Below are 14,882 nucleotides of genomic sequence, written 5' to 3'. Positions count from 1 at the left end.
TTCCTGAGAGCCCATGGCCAGGTAGCCCCTTGGCACTCAAACCTTTTCCCAAGCTCCGTTTCACTGTCACAGCTCACCCAAACCTACACCAGACTAACACTGCCTCTTCCCATTCGATTGGATTTATCAACAGTTTAAGGCTGTAAGCAGGCCTGGACCCCCCAGCAAAAAGGACCGAACTATGTTAGTATTTATTGGCGGTAATGCAAGCTAAGCTAAGACAACAAAGAGGAGTTTCAACTCCAATTCCCAATCAATTCTGAAATAATTCTGTCAGGAATTAGAAGGGATTTTGCTCCAGTCTGGTGCTAATGAGCCTTAGTGTGCTTTCCATTCCAATGTTATAATTCCCCTTAGATTTTCAGAACAGGCGTGAGATTGTTACTGGTAATGCAGTTTGATGTGAGAGAGAATTTTTTGTCTTACGATCTGCTACAGACTTTTCCTCCCATCCAATTGCACGTTTCCTTCCTTTTTTTAAGTAATAGTAAAATACACATGGGACCTGATTTTTTTCATCTCTCTAAAAGTTTTGTTTTCACAACTCTGCTGTGTGAAGCAGAAAAGCATTATTACTCTTGAAATGAGAAACAGGCATTTTTAAATGCCTCACAGGAGAGGACTCAAATATGAAGCCAAGAATAGGATTTAAAAATGACTGCATTTCAGAATTATAGCTAGATTATTTTCGTTTACAGTTTGTGATGAGTATAGTTATTCTAGTCATTGACAACACAGACGATTCAGGAGCTAAGCACTTCTCCTTAAGCAGAGATTTTACGAGGATGAAAACTAGTACAATAATACAAGTTTTATATGTATTACATGTATTTTTCTATACTTCAGATGTCCATAAAAAGTTACCTGAAGAACCTTTTATACCAGCCTAGGCAACTACTATCTGAATTTCAGCAGCTCGATCAGCAGCAGTTCCAAACTGCAATGAAGTATCTCTTCAACAGCAGAAGGGACCATCTTGTAAGTCATTTTGCACTTATGAAGAAAAGCTGCTGTCAGTGGTTTAGATAAATGGGAAAGGGCCAGACTGGGGGTCTCCCAGTGCATGCCTTGCTTAGCTGACTTGGATTAGATTCCAGGAGCTCCTCTTCTCAGGTTGGACTTACTTCATTTAATTCTTCTTGTCTAACTGTTTGGTGCCACATTCAAGTCAGTCGTCTGGATTTTCTCTGTAGTGAGTGGAGAGAAACCCATCTCCAGAGAATGATTTACCTTCCTATGCAAGTATCTAAGGTAGGTGAGGACCAGTTCTCGGGGAGTATCTGCTTCAGAAAAGAGAGGGAGACAAGATGACTAAAGAAGGTGAAATTATTTGCCTTGTTAATTCGTTACGGAAGTGTGCAAGCGAATTGTTAGGCATTTTGTAAGGGAGGCAGCGTGAAAGCATTGGCTTGCCTCTGTGATGGGTTCCCTGTGAGACCCATCTTAAAAGTCTCGCTCGAAGTCAGTGACTACCTTCCAGGGAGGATCGTGCTGGCAGAGGGGTTCTCCACTGCAGGACCAGGTATCACAGCCTGATGTGCGAGAGCGCTTTGGCATCTGCCCTCTTGGGAGGAAGGGCCTCCAGCGTGGGTATTGCTGAGGGGGTGGAGATTAATCTGGGAGAAAGGAGGAGCATGAGGTGACTGCCCAGAACAAACACGGTATAATCCACTGTTCAAACAAAGGAGGTGCAGCTCCTGCTGCTGAAGCACACAGGGCGGGTGTGCAGCATGCACTGGGAGCCAGAGCAGTAGAGCGTAAGCCCCTTCAACAAACTAGATTTTGTCTTCTCAGCTAGCATACCCAGTTCTTCCGGGACTGATAACACTGCATGAACTAATCACCAGGCGCAGGATTATCAGCTCTGAACAGGCTGTCCTAGACACGTTGACCTGTGAGACAGAGCAACAAAATAACCCATGCCCAACGAGGGTGACTTTATTCCCTAGTCTAGGTGCCTGGATGTTCGGGAAGGGATATTGTAGTAACATCTCCAAGAAATACTGCATGGGAAAAGGTCTATTCTAGAGGTGTCTACATGTTAAATTAGGTATGAAATAACACCCATTCAAATCTGATATCCTTTCACTTTTCAAGTAACTAATTGTTTCAAGAGAGCACACGCTAACTTCAACCATTTGGATTATTTTTCTGTTTTTCATTTTGATTTTGTCAAAAGATTTGAGCTGTTCTCTGACCAGTACCAGGAAGGAGTTACCTGAAGTAAAGCAGCCAGACAGTATTTTGCAGCTATTTTTCATGAGAACAGCACCATATTTTCTGTAAAGTCCTTTCTGCTAGGCATCAAAGTGAACAATATCTTGAATTACAAAGAGACATTCTTTTAACCCTTTGTTGCTTGCAGGAAATGGGAAATATTATTCTTGATTGGGACAAGACTAGAGAGAGAATATTTCAAAGCCCAGGAGTAAACAGGACCTTGTTCCTTGTAACACTGGATAAATGCTTTCTGGTTCTGACTGCTTTGGACTGTGTGGATATCCTAAGCCAGGTTTTGCGTGTGTCAGTGGTGAACTATCTCCAACCTGATGTCATTGGGAGCCTCCCAAGCACTCTGCTGGAGGATGCTTTCAGGAACTTGTAAGCCCTTTATTTTCCAGCCACAATTAATACTTTGTAGTATTTGCTGACTATATATACTTTTAAAAAGAGGTTACTGTATGGTCGCAGTCTATTTTCCAGATACAGCTTTCTGCTTATGTGTTACTCTTTCTAAAAAACATTTGTCCGTGCATGTCATTTAAAAAAACCCCAATAGTTAACTCATTAGTAAAATTAACATGCCTTTGTATCACTTAGATCAACAGTATTCAAGGACCTCTATGACAAAACCTCAGCAAATACACAGAGAGCTTTGTATGGCTGGATGAAACGGATTCTACAAAAACCCCATAACATGAGTGGTATGTTATGTACAAAGTATTTTCTTCCTTATCATAAGAGAAGAACAATCAGCAAAAGGTCTATCCATTGTATTGAATTGTTTCCTAAATTCCACATGGTCTGTTTTAGGAGTAGCTGTCTTGAATACTGTTGCTTCAGAATTTTGTAAACATACCTGTTATTCATGGCAAATAGTGCTCCAGAGATGCTTGCATCTCTTCTGCACAGAGCTATACACAAGCTCAAGACCTTTTCCTAAGACTTAAATAGGATACAGTTATCAGGTACTCTGTCCAAACATGTTGTTCACTTCTGAACTCCTATTCAGACTGGAAAACAGATCTGTCTCAGAATACGTTAGCCAATGCCAATGCATCGTTTAAAAATGCAAAAGAAGTGCGGAATGTTGCGAAACTTCTCCTGCACATGGCACTTACTCAGTCTCAGCCACAGCTCGGCACAGGCTCCACGAGGGGGCTGTAAAGTGACAGTAGCACTGACACATCTGAGCCAGTGCTTGGGTTCCCTGGCCATCCCAGCAGTGCTGTTGTGGGAGCGTTTTACACTTTTAGACTTGTATGTTCTTCCACTTTCTCTGGAAATCAAAGGCAAAAAGCCCACTTGCTTCGTTGGAGCTGAATTTGGCTCCTGGGATGTCTGCCGTTTCAAAATAGCAGAGTGACCCATTAAGTTGTAGAGAGGAAGTTCATGACACTGAGCAAAGATGCGGAACTTGCCTAATGATACTCAGCAGTCCTGGGAAAATCCCACAGCATCAGACATCTTGGGTTGTGTCTGAAACATTAGCGAACCCTCAGTTTGTAAAAGATCACCCAGCTCAGGAGGGACTGAGAATTACCTTGCCTCTCTTACCTCCTGGCTGCTGCTTCGAATGCAAGAATGTTATGGTGAGTCCGCTCCTGAAGGCATCGATCGCGTGTGGACTGACCCCCAGCTAGGTCTGGTAGCATGAGCTGCAGAACCGTCAGCCCTGAGCGGGCACAGTTGGACTGCTACCAACATCCAGGTTGGCAGGTCTAGAGCTCACGCAAGCATATCTGTACACCACGTGTCACAGCACAGAGTGCAGGGCAACACAAGAGTCCTGCGATAGTCTCATTTGGTAGATGATGTGGGTAGCACTGGGACCAGCGGGGAAAGGGATCAGCCCTCTGCAGAAGCAGCATCTTCCTTGCTGATGCTCATCAGAAGAGAAACTTGAAAGAAACTTCATATTTGTGGTGCTCCTGGGGCCAGCTCCCAAGCATCTCTGCCGGTTTGGGTGACAGAGAGCTCACTGCTGTGTCTCTGTTGTGCCTGCAGAAACACAGAGGGCTCTTCCATTGTGCTGCCCCTCCCTGCTGCGGCAGGCAGCCCTTGCAGCTGGATCACTGTGTGAACGGGAGATGACATGTAATTTCTATGTCTTAGACTCAAACCTTTTAAGAAATTTCCTTGTCACTCAGCCAGTTATCACATTCCATATATTAAATACACTTGGGTATTAAGAGATAAAGCATGCTGGTAGCCCTTGCAAAAATAGGAGGCTGTAACTTTGGAATTTTGTACCTTATTTCAAAACAACAAAACAGTTTTGGGGGATCATGGCTGCCGTGGTTGGTAACTGCAAGTCTGTTCTGCTGAAGGCCACAGTCAAAATCCTTAAGTTGCGGTAGTTTTTGTTTAACTCTTCATACCTTTCAACTCTCTTGATATTCCTGGTAATGGGAGGTAATATCGCTTAAAAGAACAGAGGACTGACGGGTCTACTGGGAGCATCATCTTGTCTCAGCTAAGAAGCTTAGATCTGTGTTTTCAAAAAAATCACCTACTGAATGGGGTTCTTCAGCTTCTGATATATATAGGCTGGGGTTTTTTCAGGTTCTGAAAACTCTTCAAAGTGCACTGATGATTTTATTTTTACAGGGTTTGAGTATCAGCACTGCTAAGGAGCATGTTCAGAGGTTGAGTCATCCAAATTATGATACCCTGGAGAAGACACTGTCTTTGTGACTCAGAGCACCCACCTAGTTCATAAATGCTTTTTTCTCAGGGATATTTGGATCTTGATTTCATTTTCAATCCTTGGCAGAATGCTACTAAATGAATGATATTTTTCAACTGTTACTCAGTATTTTGTATTTTTTGCCAATCTATTTCCATATAGGTTTGTGAATGATTTTTCATTTTTTTCGTTACTGCTGTTGCATATTGCTGTAATAAGTGGTATCATCAATAATAATATGTAAGATGTATAAAGTGTTACGAAGTATCATGTCATCCTCGTGTTCTTAAATAATATATTTGACTAGGAGAACTGAATATAAAAAATGCTGCTCCATATTTAATACGATTGGTTTAATTTTTCCTGTCCCATACTTTATCCATTTTCTATTTCGACAACATAAAACTTTAATCATTTTCATATGAGAACATTTGAGACATTTGAAACACTATTTCATTTTCATTAAAAAATCTATGGGCTCATAAAAATGTGGTGCTAAGATCTAGCTAATAGAGGGAACCTGACTATCTCTGCTAAGGATTTTTCTGATTTGCAGATATATTTTTAATTATTTACCACTAACAATATACCGAGTACGATATCTTTGAAAAAATAATTACTTTCTTAACATCATACTATTTACTTGTACAAAACAGAGTTCAATGAATCCACTTCTTGGGTCAGTGCAGAAAACTTACGGATTTTGGGAAGATACATGGTCCATCTTCCATTAGAAGAAATTCTGAAAATCAGTCTCAGTGAAGTAAGTAACAAAACGTGATTGGATAGGTCATTGTCGAGCGATGTCAGCTACAAAAAATATGAACATAAATGCAAACTTCAACAGGAGAAGGAGTTTATATATTTTAATTGCTCAAATATAAAGTGAATTCAAATCCATTGTCAACCAAATAGTACTCTCTTTTTGGAATTTGAAAGTGCCTAACAGTAATATGTGATTATTTATCTGCATCAGACTTCTGTGACTTGTGCTGAAAGATAGGGATCAGTGACAGAACACCCTCAAGTTATCCGGCAGTTTCACAGGGAATCGCTCACTCAGCTTCACCTTCAAAAATACCGTATTATCCAAATCTGCCTTTTTCCTTTATAACATGAATGGAGTCAATTAATTTAGAGCGACATATATTTTATGGGATGTAATTGTTTCATATTCCTGACATGATTTTGTTTGCACCGGCCAGATAAGGCTATTCATTAGCTATGACAACGCGACAAAGCAGTTGGACACAGTGTATGATATCACACCAGAGCTTGCACAGGCTTTCCTGGAAAGAATCAACTCATCAGGATTTGATATGAGAAACACTTCAACTATCTACAGGCAAGACTGCTTTCCTTTTTCTTTTATGGCTGTGTGTGGAGGGAATAGGTAAGTAAGGAGAAAAGAGAGGAGCAGTAAGTAGTTGATGAAGTTGTTGGTGTGGCATGGCTTTTTCCCTTCCAGTGGAAAAATCCAGGCTGAAATCCAACCCTGTTTAGCAACAGTGAAGAATTGCTACTTTATGAATTTTTGGAGGTGTGCCTAATTAGCTAATGGTTTGTCTCCCGCTCCACAGTGAGGAGTTGTCTGTACTATTCGTAGGAAAACTACAGCAGGGTCTTTGATCCAATCAAAGCTCCATCGTGTTGTGCAGCACAGCAGTAAAATCAGGTGGGATGGGGGGGACATGAGTGGCCTTGGCTGTTTGAATCACAGGAGATGGAGGTGTTTTGTGGAAATCATGTTACAGTTGGGATCGAAGGAGGACATCTTAGCCCGTGCCAGCCAGGACTGCAAGTGGTTTTTAATTGATACGGTGTCACCAAAGAGGTCTCAAAGCAAAGAGGTATAAAGCCCATCCTGCTCTCCTCTTTAGATCCTGCAGGGTAGAGATGAGCCACGTTTAAATGCATGTGACTGTTAATGTGTGGAAGAGGAAACTGCCTTTTCAGCACTGTCAGATCAGCACCAAACTTACTTTAAAGATGATAACAAAAAAACCAAAATAAATGGCTCTTACTCATAAATATGCAGTGAGCTTGAGCTACCTGCAAGAAAGTGCTGTACTGCACATTTACATATACACTGTCGTATAAATGGATGTATTTAGTCCCAAGACATCACCGACTGAAGTTATTTGTAGTCTCCTTGGGGAATACCTTGGAGTTTTAAACTAATGGAGAATATGCTTTATGGCTTCAGAGTTCCTGTCATTGTTGCTATGTAACTCACTGACTTCCATAAAGTAGTGCTGATTGTCAGAGATGTAAGCAAGAGAGGAATTATGCCCACACACTAAATTTCAGCGTCAGAAATCTTGAAAATTATTTTACCGCTCATGAGAAGTACCACATTGTCACAGATGAGAGAAATGTCATGCTCCATAATCCTTAATATATTCCATTTTTACAACACACTTATTTTATGTTACTCATTTTAACCATACCAATGATTTAAATGCATTTTTAAGGAGTAGTATTATTCATTTCTGCTAATCCCGAAGGAGTTGAAGAGCTCTTGGTGGCTATGCAATAAAGCATCAGAAGGTAATTATTTGTTATAAAATGCAGTTATAGATGTTTCTTTGATTTGTATGTCAGTTTGATGATGTGCCATGAATTCAGATGAGCTACTGAAGCTAAGCAGGTTGTTGTTGAGGGACTAGAGGAACTAAAAGCTAAGCCTTTCTGTGCTGCAGAATTACACTGAGTGTGCGGTGGTGCTGCAGCATTGTCTGCTGTTGATTTAGTTCACATCTGGACATTATTGCCCACACTCTGCCTGCATCAATGAATTGCCAAAAGCCAGAGACTGTAGCAGGAAAGCTGGGCTTTGTAGGCTCTTTGTAGGGATTCAGGGTTCGTACAAATGAATTCATCACCATCGCTATGAAGTTTAAAGTCCAGAGGGAGCGATGCACAACTCAGACGTCCTTTGCAGGGCTGCAGGCAATGGCAGCAGCTAAGCACAAGGCAGGCGTCTCCCCTTGGTGGTGTGACTGCTGCTCTCCACCAGCGATGGTTGTGGCTGCGCGTTACAGAGGTTAATGGAAACGCTGACTTTTACAGCACGGGTACTGCAAAGAAAAACGAGCTCCACATCTGGTTCCCAACACCACCTTGCAAACTGCTGTGCTGGCACAACTAAGACAGTGAGCCTCAGCGCGTTTTCTCCTAGCCAGTGTGGAACTGGACACATCTCCATCCATTGGCCAGTCGTAGGTTTGATACAAAACACCGCAGGTTTTGTTTAAACCTGAAACAGTAGAGACTATGTAATGCTCTAGCTGCTGACACATTAACAAATTATGTTGCGTGTGAAGGCCAGGCAGGGTTCAGAGTTCAAATCAATCCAGATAAGAACTCAGCAAGCCACTTCTAGAGACTTAATTAGCTCTCCATCATTTTCAAAGCAGAGATTGTACTGCAAATTCTGCCAAGGGGAGTGGAGTCGTTCAGTGGGAAAATCCAGCCATGGACAAATGTAACCAAGAAAAGTTAAATTTTTGACAGCACAAGCAGTCTGGGTAGAGTTCATCTGAATACAGAGAACAGTGCATCTGTCTCATACCCCAGCTTCAGGCCACGTGGAGTTTTAAGGATTTTAGTTTAAGGCACTAGTGACACACAGGAATTATCCAAGTTTTGAGCACAAGTAGGGTATACCATATTATATTTCAGTTTCCTGAAAATGGCACCTTTTATGTCCGAAGTTAGCTAATGTCTCCTCTCCTGTATAGGCTAGGTTTATTGGTTTGCTTTTATGATGACATGGAACAGATGGATGCTGCCGTGGCCCGGGCTTTGCTTCATCAAATGATTAAATGCAATCAGTTGAGAGGTTTCCAGGCTGAGGTTCAGAAGGTGGGTACAACGCTTGTTCTTGCCTAACCTAATCCTGAAAACAGAGGAGGAGGGTCTTTCTTCTTGAGTTTTAGAAGAAAAAGGTGAAAAATGACTGAGGTCTAAGAAATAAGTGGAAATAGTTCTCAATCAATATAATGCAAAGAATAAAAGCCCATTTGGGGGTTTTTTACAGTGCTCATTCTTTTCTCATTCTTATTCCTTTGATGACTATGTTCTATTTTTGAATTTTTATGGAACATGTGGTCACTAAGTGGTTGCCAATGTCTATTCCAGAAACTCCAGTTAAAGTTTTGAGTGATAATGAAAATTGGTTCTCAGCAGGTTTTTATTTCCCATCTGCTTATTTTATTTACTTTAGCTCAAATCTCAACTCCTGAGCGTTGCCATGCAAAACCAGACGCTGAATGGTATCCTTGGATCTCTGTCAGATGCCGTGGTTGGACTAACTTCAAGTCAGCTGGACTCTCTGTCACCTGAAGCGGTGCACAATGCTATTGCAACATTAAACCAAGTCTCTGGGTGGGCAAAAAGCCAAGTTATGATTTTATCCAGTAAATACCTCTCTTATGAAAAGGTACCTCTCATAATAGCTTTCCTACCTTCTGTTTTTACAAGTGAAATGGCTTTTTCTCAATAATAACCATAGATTTCAAAAAGATTAGTACTTTTTTTTAGTAGTTAGTGGTCTGAAAATTTTGTTTAAATCAAATAACATCCAAGACTGTACCTCCCAAAGTAGTTCTCTAGTAACAGAGAGAATGGCTATTTGCATTAGCAGCTGTATGTGTTATTTCATCTGTATCGCTGCCCTCAGCAGAATTTGCTTGATCAGAGATCTGTATATTCACTGTATATTCAAATATACTGTAATGGAAGGAATCTAGGTCCTCCCGAAGTTTCAAAAAAATTGTTCATTCCCTGGACAATCTTGTCTGAATTGAAAGAAATCTGTGGAAAGTGCATCCTCAGGCATGAAATGTGTTAAGTTTTCAACAATAATAGTTATGATTTATTTATAAACTTTTGCTTTTAAATAGATCTGCTGTTCACAAGCTAGAAAACATTCTGTTTGTTTGTGCTGTTCTCTCTGTAGGTTTTATCATTTTATAATGTCAGTCAAATGGGCACCTTGTTAACTGGTATTAGCACCCAGTCATTCCACAGCATGAACCCAAAGGAGCTTTCTCAGATTGTTCGAGGCACAACGTCCCAGTATTTATCTGACTTATCGCCTGCACAGCAGCAAGGGATCCTCAGAAAGGTGATTATGAACTCGAGTGTGTAGCCAGTTTTCTGTGTACTGGAGCACAATAACTAGATATGCAAAGTGTGATTTAAAATGTTGTCACTGAGATGTGTTTTAGCCAGTGGTTAGTATTTCTGGTATTTTTACTAACCATCAGGTATATTTTAGAGGCTGTCTCTTGCTTAGTCCTTTGTCATTTTCAATACTGACATGCTTTTCCTTTATCCTCTTAAAGGAAATATTACGCGGAATAGAAAGAAGGGCAAATCCTGTAAATCTAAGCATCAGTCTTGAAATGCCATGTATCTATCTGTTCCCCTTTTCAGATAGCTGCATCTGGAGATTTTTCTTCATCAGTCAAAGATATACAAGGAGCTTTCTTTAAAGAAATATCTCTTTCTGATTTATGGAAGCAGACTGGATATAATTCTACAATGATGAAAGGAAAAGAACTAAGAAGCAGCCAGGTACAAATTATGGAGTTCCCATTCCACTGGAATTTAGTATGAGGGGAGGATAGAAAAAGTGTTGTAATACGTATGTGTTCAAGAAACGTAGGCAAAAGGAATGAACTGCCACTAATATATCTTGACATAAACAACCAAGGGTCACTTAGAGCCTAGGCAGCACCAGGAGACAATGCTACAGAAAGAGAAGCATTGAAATACTGAGTTTTGAAAGTCTTCAGGGTTCTGCCACGTAAATTTTCTCTTTCCAGTACGGAGTAGCAGACATTTGCATGTAGAGTCAGCCCTCTGGCTCTGTCCAGAGAGGTGCAAGGTTGGACCAGACGATCTGCAGAGGTCCCTTCAAACTTGAATTATTCTGTGGCTGTGTGCCATGGCTGCGTTTAACATCATTTCGTAGTGCCAGTCAGCGATGTCTTGTCTGGTGAAGAAGAAATTCAGCACTGGATGCCAAATCCTTTGGTTGGCAAATGGGACCACAGAAATGCCTTCAGACTACATAAGAGAGTTAATCATGCAAAAAACCTAGCAGCAGTTATTCCGTATTAAAATTAATTACCTAAACTTAACTTGAAATATGGTGGGGTTTATTTCAGGCTTTGTATCTGTATGAATTGCTGTCTGAGAAAAACTACCCTGCTGACCTTCTAAGGTATGGATAACAGTCTCTCAAGAAATGGGGTTGAGTAGTTTTGTGATGGGAATGACTCTGAAATAAACATATACATTGTGTGGTTATTTTGTACTAGTTTATGTGTATTCATTCCTCGGTACCACACAATAATTCACCTTCCTCATTAAAAGGGTCTCCAAATCCAAAATCGGGATCAAAGGATTGCCCAGGTTTTTGTATTTTAAGGCTCAGTCAGTAATTTTCTATTCTATTACATTTTTACTTCCAATAGCCTTTCAATTACAAGAAATGGGATAGAGAAGTGGTCAAGAAACTCTATCTTAGAACATGGTTGTGGGGAGTGAGACTAGATCTTGGTTAAATATTCAAAAGATTGAACCTTGTTTTTCCTATCAGCACAGGACAGCTTGCAAAAGGAGTCCCTTGTAAACTCATTGAAAGTATGGGCACAGACATTTTTTTAAACAATTTTAAATTCTTTGAAAAACATCTTCATCTGCTTTCTCCATATCAGGTAAAACCACAAAAAGATTTTGTGAACATAAACATGCTACCCAATATCCACACTGTAGGTAAATTAGGATTTGGTTAATTCTGTTCTTTTTTTTTTTTTCCCCCCAAAGTCTTGTCTGTCTGAACTTGTCTGTTAACATATTTTATTTGAATCTTTTATGTGAGAATTTGTCTGCTGTCCTGCTTCATTTTGATAATTTCATTTGTCACTTAAAAATTGCAAGAACTTTCCACTCATGAACTTGCCAGTCCACGCGTAATCTGTTTGAAAATACACGTACGATTTGAAAACATACAAATGCTCTCTTGCACCCAAATACAGGAAGTTTCATCTCTGATGTTTACAAAAAGAAAACACTAAATTACGTTTAAAAAGCCAAAGAAAAACACTCTCTGAAGATAATATGCAGAATTTTATGTACAAATTTTTAAGTTGTAATAAGCAAACTATAATTTCATTCTTCCTCAAGAGATTTCCAGATGCCTAAGATCTTAAATTTTTGTTGCTTTTAGGTTAATTGCTTGGCTTGGAAGTTTTGGAAAGTCTCCAATGTATCTATTCCCCCCTTCCTCTTATTGGTGCTTCCGTAAGTTACGTCTTGCTACATCTGAAGTTACTGCGTTCATAGCAGCACGTTCAGAGCGATCCTCTGAGTACTTTTTAATAACCTCTTCAGTCCCGAGGAAACTGGTGATTCAAACAGATGGTGGTTTATAATAAGTGGTCACTGACTGTAGCCAGTGTCTGTGTCAAGGGAAAGCTGGGAATATGTGATGTCTTTCAGTGCATCCCATTTTTTTCACCACTGTGGATTCCTTTGTATCCTTGAAATCGGTCCCCCTTGAAGCGCCCTGTGTGCAGGCTGAATCATGGTGCAGCGGTGTGGCAGCAGTGAAGAAGCTTGTAATGTTGCAGCTTACGCTGTTGCTGATGTCGGCTAAAATAAAGGGGTTAATTCAGTGGGCTTTCTAGAGCATAACTGGTTCAAATCATAGAAATAACTTAGATGTAGTTTATGCTGGAACTTTTTTTTTCCCCTTTGTTGTGAGACTTGGTTTGCTTATTTGTTTGAGGGTTTTTTTGAGAGGGGATATGTAAGATAAAGCCATTGGGTACTGTGAAGCATATTGCTTTGTATGGTTAAAAACATTTCAGTGTATTTAAAGACATTTTTGCAATTTAGCAAAACTTTGCATTATGTAAATAGCCAAATAATATTCAGTGACAGCTTTTTTTCCTCAGAAAAAAAATATTTGGGCCTTGATAGGGACTCATGAATTCTACAACTTGTTTAATTCCCCTCTATTTCTTTCTTCCCACATGCTTTTATCCCTTTTAAAGGGATAAAAGGGAATGCGAACTATTCTTTTCCTGGAATATTTTTAATTGAAAAAAAAGTAAGAAAAAGAAAGGCTTCTGTTTGGAGAAAGCATTACTCTAGTTAAAAACAACAAAATAATAACAGAAAGGCTTTAATACAAGGCTTTCTACAAACGACAGCAACAAGTTATATGGCCAACAGCTGCATGTTGCTTGCTCAGGGCCACCAGAAGTTGGTGGTGCTCTTGCCTACGAACCCTGGTAAGGCCGGGCGTGCGCAGCTTTGGGGTATGGCTTTGTGTGCAAAGGCTGCCTGCCACTCTGGCCGCCTTGGACTTTGCTAAACAGGAAGCCTGCTCTAAAAGTACTTCTTGTCCCTAACCCAGCCACCACATCTTCATTCGTCGGAGTCTTCCTAATAAAAAGGGTGTTTCTGAACTGTAGACAGTCTCCTTTCGTACGGTGTTAAAGCATCTCAGAGCACTTTCATCCACTTGCAGCTATTTATAACCCTTAGCCATTTTTCAAAGTGAGGTTCGTGTGCTGATGAAATGGAAGAAGACATAAGTTAAAGCAAGGTGTGGACTAATTGTAACTTTCCTGGTCTGGCAGGTTTATTATTTTTCAAGTCCAGACTTGTCTCTTAATTTTTCCGTCATCACCAATTTTACGGATGTGATTGGGGGTGTATGAAGGTTGGGTTTACATTCTGAGACCATTTGAATTCTTTCTGCAGGGTTGAGTACCTGGAGTATGTTTCGGGCCCTTTGTGCGTCCCTTTCATTGAACGTCTGGGGAAGTATGAGATGAGCCTTTTGAGCCCAAGCCTTCACAAAAAGAACATTGTCCTGCAAAAAGTACAGGAGTGCCTGGTAGGTATGGCTCAGAAGGGTCAGCAGTGGAGGGGTTGCTGCAAAAAAAGGAATCTAATTAGCCACTGACAATTCCAGACTAAGTGAGAATGGTTGATTTAGTTTTCTCTCCCATTGTTGTCATGTGGTGCCCCAGAGCCTTCTGACAGCAGGAGTTCGTGGCTTCTTTGCCATGAGGGGCCACATGAGGGCTCTGCTGCCAGACAGAACTGCACCACCTCTGCAGGTGATGGGGAGTCACCTAGATATCGAGATTGTGGCAGGAGATTGAGTTTTAATTGTTTTTTATGATTGCTTCAATATGGAATAAGTACACTGAAAGCTCCTATGATGACGACTTATTAAATACTGCCAGCTGCTTTGGTAAAAGCAAAAAGTATAAAGCAGTCTCAGCAGAAATTGAAGATTAAGTTGCCAGTGCAAACTGTTGTGTCTTTGTTTCTTAAAGAAAGGGTCACAGAGCTTAAACATGTTGTGATGCAGTTGAATGATACAGGGCAAGAGCCAAGATTAGCTCTGCCAACAAGGTAAATGCTTCTTGTTTCAGAACGGCTCCATTGCTGATGAATATGATGTTGACCTACTTGGAAATCTAATCTGCCACTTATCTCCAGCCTTTCTACATGGCAGGATGTCCCTGAGGGCAATGGCAACAGCCCTTCCTCAGTTCAAACTTTGCCAACAGCTCAGCCACGAGCAGAATACTGAAATTAAATACAAACTCCTCGAGTTATATGGGTAAGGTATTAGATAGGCCACCTCGCTTAGGCTGATGGTTAAGCCAAGCAAATACCAACTGTTTGCTTTGCCCGGTTAGAGCTGCAATGAAAACGACACAAAGAAACTTTCATCACTGGCCAAGCCTGCGGTCTCTGTCCACTAGAATGACATTTCTGTTCTTGTGTGTAATGTGGTAACTGTGGAACAAAATACAACTCCGGGGCATCCTGCATGACTTAAGTCCCAGAGGAAGAGGAGAGAAAGTGTAGTGTTTGAGGAGGAGCAGGCAGCCAGACTCCCTGGCATGGCAAGAGAGAGGCAAAGAACGGT

At 40.7% G+C, this 14,882-nt stretch overlaps 1 protein-coding gene across 1 annotated transcript in view; it reads left to right on the top strand.

Annotated features, from left to right (window-relative positions):
• The window catches only part of OTOA (otoancorin), a 35,194-nt gene that overhangs the window by 2,367 nt on the left and 17,945 nt on the right, over positions 1-14,882 (top strand). Inside the window, exons 6-19 of the mRNA XM_010137566.1 lie at positions 847-978; positions 2,366-2,601; positions 2,821-2,924; positions 5,566-5,672; positions 6,115-6,254; positions 8,653-8,776; positions 9,138-9,353; positions 9,873-10,040; positions 10,352-10,492; positions 11,089-11,144; positions 11,523-11,640; positions 12,153-12,226; positions 13,697-13,832; positions 14,380-14,570. Coding sequence (XP_010135868.1) covers positions 847-978; positions 2,366-2,601; positions 2,821-2,924; positions 5,566-5,672; positions 6,115-6,254; positions 8,653-8,776; positions 9,138-9,353; positions 9,873-10,040; positions 10,352-10,492; positions 11,089-11,144; positions 11,523-11,640; positions 12,153-12,226; positions 13,697-13,832; positions 14,380-14,570 — 1,943 coding nt within the window. The remainder of the gene's footprint in view (positions 1-846; positions 979-2,365; positions 2,602-2,820; positions 2,925-5,565; positions 5,673-6,114; positions 6,255-8,652; positions 8,777-9,137; positions 9,354-9,872; positions 10,041-10,351; positions 10,493-11,088; positions 11,145-11,522; positions 11,641-12,152; positions 12,227-13,696; positions 13,833-14,379; positions 14,571-14,882) is intronic.

The sequence above is a fragment of the Buceros rhinoceros genome, unplaced genomic scaffold (genome assembly GCF_000710305.1).
Source record: "Buceros rhinoceros silvestris isolate BGI_N320 unplaced genomic scaffold, ASM71030v1 scaffold12066, whole genome shotgun sequence".
Lineage (NCBI taxonomy): Eukaryota > Metazoa > Chordata > Aves > Bucerotiformes > Bucerotidae > Buceros > Buceros rhinoceros.
The sequence above is the reverse complement of the archived record's forward strand: the minus strand, read 5'-3'. Positions and strand labels throughout refer to the sequence as shown.